Source organism: Pavona decussata, unplaced genomic scaffold (assembly GCF_977016875.1).
Source record: "Pavona decussata unplaced genomic scaffold, jaPavDecu1.1 SCAFFOLD_51, whole genome shotgun sequence".
In the NCBI taxonomy this organism is placed as follows: Eukaryota; Metazoa; Cnidaria; class Anthozoa; order Scleractinia; family Agariciidae; genus Pavona; species Pavona decussata.
The window spans coordinates 6,912,501-6,922,500 of NW_028145473.1; the positions used below are offsets into that span (position 1 = coordinate 6,912,501).

At 37.6% G+C, this 10,000-nt stretch overlaps 1 protein-coding gene across 2 annotated transcripts in view; it reads right to left on the reverse strand.

Moving 5' to 3' along the window:
- Positions 1–10,000, reverse strand: part of LOC146481312 (collagen triple helix repeat-containing protein 1-like) — a 53,151-nt gene that overhangs the window by 36,777 nt on the left and 6,374 nt on the right. The window contains exons 2-3 of one of the 2 annotated variants that reach the window (XM_085108960.1): positions 9,929–10,000; positions 6,248–6,643 (exon numbers count right to left, since the gene is read on the reverse strand). The exon at positions 9,929–10,000 is cut by the window's right edge and continues 300 nt beyond it. In XM_085108960.1, coding sequence (XP_084965086.1) covers positions 6,281–6,643; positions 9,929–10,000 — 435 coding nt within the window. In that variant the 3' untranslated portion in view covers positions 6,248–6,280. Of the gene's footprint in view, positions 1–5,923; positions 6,644–9,928 lie in introns of those variants that run through there. The other variant, XM_085108959.1, reaches the window with a different exon arrangement.

The window sequence follows — 10,000 nt, forward strand, 5'->3', positions numbered from 1 at the left end:
AGAATCTATTGGAATATAGTCCAGGATATGCTCAATCGACAGCAACAAATGAGTTTTTCTATCTGGATACAAGTCGACACGCTGAAGAACGATCGGCTGAAGATAACCACAATAAAGGATTTGCTGCAAGAAAAGCACTTTTGGGTCTATCAGTGGTTGTCAATACAGAAATACCATTGAATCGATACTCATTCTTTGAAGCATTGATTGGATGAGTTATTACCATCAACAAGATTGGAAATAAATTTGCAGATTGAATCTGATACTATTCTAATATGGCAAGCTGGGGCTGATTGTCGTGTAATTATTACCAGAATGGAGTTGATTGTACCAAGAATAACTTTCAATTCAGAGGGGCAATCACTGTATATGAGTCAGTTTTTGAAGCCACATAAATGGGTTTATTTGCGAGAAAATATTGAGAGAAGTAGTTCTTCAACACAAAGAAGTGGCCATTTTCAGATAACAAGTGGGATTTCAAAGCCAAGACATGTGTTTGTTTTCATTATCAATGATGCAAATCTTGCTGCACAAACAGTAAATCCATTTTTGTACAATACATTTAGTGTATCAACAGATCCCAGAACATTGCTAAATTGTCATTTATCTGTGGCTAATGGCAATGAATATCCTGATGTACATTACACTCCAGAGGCTGATTGGACTCGAGTTTACAGAGATGTCCTCAAATATGTGCATGCAAATAATGAATACAGTCAGGGGACTTTGTTGAATATCAATAACTTCAAAACACTATTCCCATTCTTGTATTTCGATTTAACAAAACAAAAAATGGATATCAAAGATGGTACCACAAAGCTGACATTCCACTATGAATTATCTGGCACAACTGCAACTGCATATTCAGTTTATGCATTAACATTATATGAACAAGACGCTGAGCTCATCCAAAAAGATGGCAAACTATTGTTTCGATAAATGGAATAAATTTTTAATGTAACGTTAGTTATATAAAAGATATGACAACTTATCATTCACACGGAGTAAAACTATCAATTGGGCAAAAAGATAAACTAGCAAAAGCATTAAAAAACAATTCAGCAATAACAATAAGATTATCAAATTCTGAATTAACTGGACCGGATCAGCTGATGTTAACCATAACACAAATAAATAGGCTGAAAAAGGCAATGCAAAACAAAACTGGAGCAGATATTAAAATAAGCAAAACACAGATACGAAAAGCTGTACAACAAGGAGGCAGTCTTTGGTCATCATTATTCAAAATTGGCACAAAATTACTACCAATGGCAGCAAAAGCAGTTGGACCATTAGCTACTGGAGCACTTTCTGGGCTTGCAAATGTGGGAGTCAATAAAATATTTGGTAGAGGACAAGCTGGTGGTTTCCTCATTCCTCAAAATAAAATTGATCAATTAATAAAATACAAAGATTGGCTCACTGAAGCACAAAAGAAGCAAATTGTCAATGCAATACATACTGGTGGACAGATTGTAATTAAACCAACTAAGACACAATCAGGAGGTTTTTTGGGGACATTATTGGCTTCAATTGGCATTCCAATGGTTTTGAATGCATTAATGGGTAAAGGCTTGCAGGTGGATAGAAGTAGATCCAGAAGATCGGTCCCAGTTTTTGTTCCAAACACAACCAAAAAAGATGGTGGTTTGGTCCTACCAGTTAATTATAGGCCGCCTCCATTTTTCGGTACATGGGATCAATATGGTAAAGGTAAAGGAAAAAAAAAACCAAAAAAGGAAAAGGTCTGTTATTAGGCAAAAACAGTCCATTCAAGGGGATTCCATTAATCGGAGACATTCTGTGAAATTCATAAATAAACCACTCAGTAACTTTGAACTCATTGATTGGGTCAAAAAACTCAAAATAAAACACTTCAGAGGCATTTACAGCAGAGATAATCTACCACAAAAGATGAAAAAAGATGAAGTTGGTATCATTAACCTGGATTCACAGATTGGAGCAGGTACACATTGGGTTGCGTATCGAAACGGAGACAAATATGTAGAATATTTTGATAGTTTTGGGTTAATTATGCCAAAAGAAATTATGCAATTTATGTCAACAAGTGGCAAACGATTAATGTATTCAGGTGATGAAATCCAGGAAAGAGATTCAGTATTGTGTGGCTATTGGTGTTTGTATTATTTATTTGAGAGACAAAATAGTACAAGTATATTGAAAACAATCCACAATGCACATTTTGACATGAACAATCAAAGTGTCAATCATAATTTTATAATCCAATATTTTAAAAAATTATCTAAATTAATTTGTATAATGGTTGATATAAGATATTATGAAGAATGTGATGAATACACAGAATTTTCAGGAAAATTATGTTTATGGTGTACATTGGTAACAGATTCTGAGTCAGAGGATTATGAGACGGATTATGAGTCTGACTCTGATGATAATTAATCTAATATAGCGATATAAAATGGTCAAATCATATTGTGTTAAACAAAAGAAAGAAACTGAATGTATTGAGCCTGCAGGTTACAAGCAAGCCAAAAATGGTCGGCTCATGTTCTTCTGTACATGTGCTGAATGTGGTATAACTAAAACCAAATTTGTTAAAAAACAGGGAAACTAAATAGCCCGTTCGAAGGGGCGGGCATAATGGATACTTTAGCATCAACTGGTGCTGATATGTTAATTCAACATGCAATACCATGGATGGGAAAGAAAGCAGTTGAAATGGGTCGATATTATGGGTCTGAAGCTCTCAGAAACCCCAAATTGCAGAAGAAAGCTATTGATTATGCTATCTCTAAAGCAACTCCTTTTGTTCAAAAGACTGGATCAGAGATGTTTGATAAATTATCAACCAAAGTAAGACCAAAAAGAAGGTACAAAACTGACCGAAAAGAACTTGATGGTGGTAATTTGAATACAATTTTGGAACAACTCGGTACACCAGGTAAGGTTGCATCGAAGTCGATGGATGTTGTTGGAACATTAATTCCATCAACAAAGGAAGTCTTTGATAGATACAAATCTGGAGACATTGCTAAAAGTGCATTTAGCACAGATACTGGCATATTGTCGAGTCAATTTTGGTCTGGCAAGGCTGGGAAAAAGACATTAGAAAAATACAAAGATTATCCATGTGAAAGCATGGTAAAAATTGGAAGCAAATATCATAACACACCGAAATGCTCAAGTTATGATGCAATTGGTTGGCATCCACCAAATTGGGGTGAGTATGAAAAAGGAATGAAAGGACGACCCAAAAGTCGTTCCGCTGTCCTAAGCGGTGGTTCAGTTGATATACACAAAATGATTGGTAAATTACCTCGACCAAAGGCTGGTTGGGTATTGCCTGGGCATAAATACACTGGTCCATACAATGATTTGGAAAAACAAGTAAAATATAACCCCAAAACAGGGCAAATATTGGAAATATATGATAAACCAACAGGCAAAACAGATGCAATAGCCATGCAACATGATGTTGATTATTCAGTCTGCAAAGATGACAAAAAATGTAAATTAAAAGCTGACAAAAAGATGGTAAAGTCATTGGATGCGATTCCTTATAAGGATCGTCAATGGGGACATTGGTTGGCAAGAAATGCAATCAATACAAAATCAAAAATTGGGACTTGGGGTTCCAAAAAACGTCAAAAGCCGTCGGGTAAAGAGGAAAACTGGCAAGAAGAATTAGCTAATGAGCTGCATAAACCCATAAGGCGTAACTTTACTCGGCGGCGTGTTATTGTAAATAATATTGATGAAATATGGGCTGCTGATCTTGTTGAAATGCAACAATTCAGTAAATGGAATAAAGGTAATAGGTATCTTCTCATGGTTATAGATGTTTTCAGTAAATACGGTTGGATTGTCCCATTAAAAGATAAAAAAGGTGACACCATAACTACAGCATTTCAAAGCATATTCAAAGAGGGTCGAAAACCAAAGTATCTGTGGACTGATAAAGGCTCAGAGTTCTACAACAAACATTTCAAAGACTTGCTCAATAAACATAACATTACACTGTATTCGACTGAAAATGAAGAAAAGTCATCAGTGGTGGAAAGGTGGAACCGGACGATTAAAAATAAAATGTGGAAACGATTCACTGCCCAAGGCAATACAATGTATCTGGATATTTTGCCTGAAATATTGAATCAGTATAATAACACTAAACACAGTTCAATAAAAATGACACCGACAGAAGCATCTAAGAAAAAGAATGAAGGAATTGTTTACTTCAATCTATTTGGCAATTTAACACAATTGTCATCCCAAGCAAAATTTAAAGTTGGTGATAAGGTTAGAATATCAAAGTATAAAAGAAAGCTGTTTGATCGAGGTTATACAGAAAACTGGACAGATGAGGTCTTCATTATCGATAAAATTCAATACACTACACCAATCACTTATAAACTGAAAGATCTAAACGATGAACAGATTACAGGGAGCTTTTATGAACCGGAATTATTGAAAGCTAAACAGGAGATATTCAGAATCGATAAAGTTATCAGGAGAGATTACAAAAAGAAACAAGCTCTGGGAAAGTGGAAAGGATACAATGATGCCTTCAACTCTTGGATCCCAATCAAGGATTTAGTCGATGTGCAAAAATAATAAGCTCATTCTATTCGATACAGTCACGGCCTCACGAATATTCGATAGCGAGTCGATCCAATAAAAAAGTCTATTGTTGGGTGCAAGATAAATGATATTCTTACCTCAAAAAGCGTCTACAAACATCAGAACGATGAAAGTGGAGAAATAAATGTCCAATATATCCCAAAACAGGAACCATAAACATCAAAACACAACCTCTTCACAAAATGGCGACAAAATGGCCGACACGTGTATTAACAAACTAGTGTCCAGTCCCCTTTGGGTTGTGTCATCGTGAACATGCATGAAAGCGCATGCGTGTTAATCCAAGTCAAGCAATATTACGCAATATACAGAAAAATAGCACCACAAGTGTAAAAATTTCAGAACTGAGTGTAATATATAGGTAATCGGGCCATTGTTATATTAGTTCACAAACTTTGGTGAAGCCTAGGGTGGTGTCAGTTGGCCCCTGACTGAAACCTGTTTGACGGCTTGTGCAGAGGGTGAATTACTGAGTAGTGTGGGATGTCTTCCAGTGGACGGTACCTCCAGGGTGAGCCCGCTCAGGCCCTACTGGTTCAGCAGCGGGGTGCTCAGAGTTCGTCCCAGGACTCAACCTCGGTCCCAGAGGTAAACTGGGAAGGGACAGCCGCCTTGTCAGCGGCGGGAAAAAGACCTGGCTGGGGCCAGGCAAGTAATCAGCCAACCGAGCACCCCACGTCTAGGGTTTTGTCCATTTTCTTGACAAGTCACACAACGTCACGCGTGACAGTAACGGCATCCAGTCACACAACAACCATAAATTTGAATTATTTATGATTATTTTTTTCTCCATTACAGGTTAATTATATCCAAATCGGTGTTCAAAAATATTGTATTCATCATTCAAATCAGCGATTGATGAGTTGGTTGGATTTAATCGATGATTGTTTGTGAGTTGGGGTCAGTTGGGTGTCATTTATGAAAAACCTAAATTTAGGTTTTTGAGAAATCGAGGATAAAAATTTAGGTTTTTGAGTTTAGGGTTGAATTCAAAAATCAAGATGGTGGATAAATCAGTAATTGTGGTTTCAGATAATTTATGCAGTAATTGGGGTGAGATAATGTGGAGTTAATAGGGTTTAGGAAAAATATTGGATTTATAAGGTTTCGTATGGGATTTTTTATCATTTTTTGAAAAGTGAGCTGATACCCTCAAACATCTAACTACTGAAGTATTGCTAGACCTTGCTGATTTTGCTTTGCAAGAAAAACCAGAAGACAAATTAATGGTCGTATTTTTCGGGCATGGCCTTGTAATGGCTCATTTATATGGCCGATAAGCGAATCAAATCCCTGGAATTGACACAATGATCCAGTTTTTAATAACTGCTGATATTCTATGGCCGCTATATTAATAAAAACTCTCAGTGGAATAACATCATCTAATGATGCATTGCATTTAAATGGAAACGAATACAGTTAAATCTGCAATTACACTTATTACTGTCTAATAATTAGAGATGCTAGTATGACATTGCCAGCTTTCTTGATTCCTTACAAATTGCCCGGCTACTTGGAACTGTTCTTCGATTCTACAAGAGAGACAAATATGGAATCTTTTAATGCAGCATGTTGGAGCTAATAGTTTTACTGACCAACTGATGATCACTTATACCACTGAGAACACTAATTTAACAAGAATAGTTTCAACAGTTGTCCTTTAGGACTGGGGCCTAGATACTTCTTCGATGATTATCCGGGACACTGAATTCCATCCAGTGTAAGCATTACCCAAGGTTTGGCCACTACACTTTCCTACCCATAACTGCACTGTTACCGCGCCCTGTGGGATGTTCTCACAGTACCCCTCAAACGATCGGTGATGATACAGACCGGGGCTCCCAGCAGATGATGGCCAACCGTTGTACACAACAGCTTCAATCGTCATTGGTCCACTGCATTCGTTACCGTTAAACATGAAAAACCAGCGGTTGCACTTAGAACTTGAGCCAGTGACCAGCAGGTTTCCTTGGAATGAGACTTTCAGTGCTGTGTCAGATTGGAGCTTGTTAAAAGAGCAGTCCTGGAAAAAAAAGATCCAACAGCACATAGTAAAGTTATCACTCATGTCACTGGTTGACATAACCCTTGAATTACAATAAAATTTAATATAACTGTGTTGTAATTCGAAAGGTTATACTAGCACTTTTTGCCCCTCATTAAGTCGCTAACTGGTTTGTCTTCACTAAAGCCGGACCGCAAAGGTCCGAGACATCAGCCTTGATGGCAAAAGTACCTCAGTTGAGTTGAGAAAAATGATTTTTTTTTTCGATGTTATAGTGCGAATAGTCACCGGAAATGAGCTGTACTAGGTAACAAAGGATAGATTGTTGCGAATATAATTTAGATCTATACCTATTGGTCGTTACTGGATGTTTCTACTGTCTTTATCTTTATCGTGCTTTAGTGCTGATTCGAGTTTTCTTTCGCACGGGAAAATGGAGTTAGCGGAGATACCACTGCGGGGATGGGGTGAGTATTTAAAGTTTGGAATCGACAATATTTTATTCCCCATACAAAGTCTTATAACAAGCTAAAATATTTTAATGGTTTCAAAATTTAAAAATATATCCCATATCCAAAATTTCCAAACGGTCGCCTGTAACCCAATTCCGCTTGCACTCAAAGGACATTGACCCACCAGTAGTTAATTATTTCACGCTCCCTCGAGACGCGCAGCTTGGGCCGTCTGTGGTCTGAACACTCAATTCCAATTTCTTTCTGCGTCCAGTGGGTGGCATACCCTGACAAGTTTACTTTGAGACGGATTGTGATGTGTGCAGATGTAAATTCATTTTTGAAACGTTCAGCGTTACAAATTATTGTGTCAAGAGACGATGGTTTAGTGCTCAGACAAACTTGATCTTGTACATCCTTGTACATCATCATCATTATCATCAATCTTTTTTACCCTCGGATTGTAGAGTAGCTTAATGCAGCTAATATCTCCGAGCATTTTCCCACCCAACCATGATAATATACGCACAAAGACCAGACCACAACGCCGGGAACTACGTCCCCTACTCTTTGCGAACAGTGAGTGGGTTCTTTAACGTCCCACAGAGTTATTTACAAACAAGGTTTGTGAGACGGGGCCTACGGTTTATCGTCCTTATCCGAGAAGACTAGAAAGTCTAACCATTTGCAGATGTCAGAGCAAAGGCAGCACTTTCTCCTCAGTTATTTAAAGACCCTGAGTGGTGGTCCGGCCGGGGTTTGAAACCACGCGGGGTGAAAATTGTTATCTTGCGCCATTAACAAGCGGCAATATATCTTTTTTGAAAACTTAGGCGGTTTGCTCGTTTCGGAGAGTAATCACGCTAATTTTCGACTAATCTCTTCACCTCTCATTCAAAATATTGGAGCTCGCTAAAAACCCCACAGGATATAATTCAAATCTTAACGTCTGCTGATCTCCCGTCGTGTCGCCTTGCAAAAAAAAAAAAAAAACCTTAAGCACTAAGACGGGAGAGGAGGACGACAGCTTACCGGAAGTAAAATTATACCACTCAACGGAAGTGCGCATGCGACAAGGCTTGCATCATCCCGTCCTGCCCTCGTCTCCGACGTGAAAACAGATGTTTTGCCGTCGTGTGTAGAACTTGAGTAAATTTTGGATTTTTTTCCAACTTAAATTAATTTCTTGGTTCAATTTTTATATTCTCTGATAGATAAGTGATATCTGTTGCTGTTGAAGCCAGATCTCAGACGACTTACGGTAACAAAGCGATGTATAAAGCGGTTTCGAAAACTAAGAAGTAAATACAACGAAAACTATATTAAGACTAAGTATTAAAGCTATTACAAACTTAAGAAACAAACGTGAAAACTTCATAAATCCAATACAAAAAGGCAATAAAAACAGTAACATGCAAAAAATAAGGAGACTTACTTCTGTGTCCGCGTTAGGGATTTTACAGCCAGTTATAACTTGAGTTATAGTCTTGATCTTTACACGATGGCACGTTGACTAGAACTGAGCGTTTTCCTGAACACGTTCGAGGAAAAGCTAACTACAAAGGACTATAGATAGGATAATTAAAAGCATTGTTTCGTTGCTTGTACGTGTGCAAACATATCCGTTGGTTTGAACACAGAAACTTAAACTTATTGACAACAAAGAAACTCTAAAGTCTAGAAATGAAAATATAAAAAAAAAAACATGAAGAATAATTTGGCAGCAACAGTGCATGACAAAATCGCCACTTGCATAGACTTTCGATGTGGAAACCGCCTTTGAGCGGATTACGGTCGAAATCCAAATATGCAGCCTTGACTCCTTTTTATGAAGGGAATAACAGCAATTTCAAAGAATACCCAAAACGGTAAAGTAACCCCCAAACGCATAAGGATTCACCGAAGGTGGGTCAGCCTTATTCATTTTATTGAATGAAAGTTAAAAAATAGCATTGTTTAAATTTCGGAACCGACAATATTTTATTCCCCATACAACGTCTTATTGATAACGCGTTTAAATTTCCAACAACCGCCTGTAGCCCAATAGCGCCTGCACTCAAAGGTCATCGACCCACCAGTTATTAACTAGTATAATCATGGAATAGTTAAGTGCGTTTGATCTCTAATAAAAGTAATATATTTTTTTTAATTGAAAATCGCACGGCATCCTGCATCCAGACCGAAGCGAGTCAACCCGCAGGACTTCAGTTAGCCAGCGGGATTCAAAGCTCTCGCATGAAATTAAGGCGAGTATTCAGCCAGTCCAAGATGGCGCCCCAACCCTGAAATCGCACAGCATCCAGAGAGAAGTGACACAAATAGTATGCGTTCTCCTAACGTCGAACGCAATTATTACACGCTCTCAAGTTAGGCGAACTCGTGCTGCCTGTGTTCAAACGTAGTTACGCAATACCCTCGGATATTGGATGTAGACACAAAGGAAAACAAACGAACAAACAAAACAAAACAAAACAAAAAATACAAATGTTACCGTCAGAAGTAAACGGCAGCGGAAAATCGTCCGTACTCGAAAATAAACAGAGGCAGAAAAAAAAAAATGAAAAACGATCTTAAACAAGGATGGTTCCATAAATCGTGCGAAGCACTAGCCTTAATTTAAAAACAATCTGATATTTAATAATTAAAAAAGTAATCCTGTTGAACAACCGTATATAAAAAAGCAATTATATTTCCTACGAAAAGGTAAATAAAGTTTACACAAAACTTGGAAATAAAATTTACGTAAATCCTTGCAAACCTGCCGTCAATAATAAGTTCAATTATATCTATTTTATATAATAATGTGAGCATGTCATGTTATTCCACTCTCTTATTCAGCGTGTTTAGTTACCTTAATCTTCCCGGTATCTCTGTTGTCGCCGTTTTTCCACGCGCACTGTTTCCAGTTTGTTTGTGGCACTCC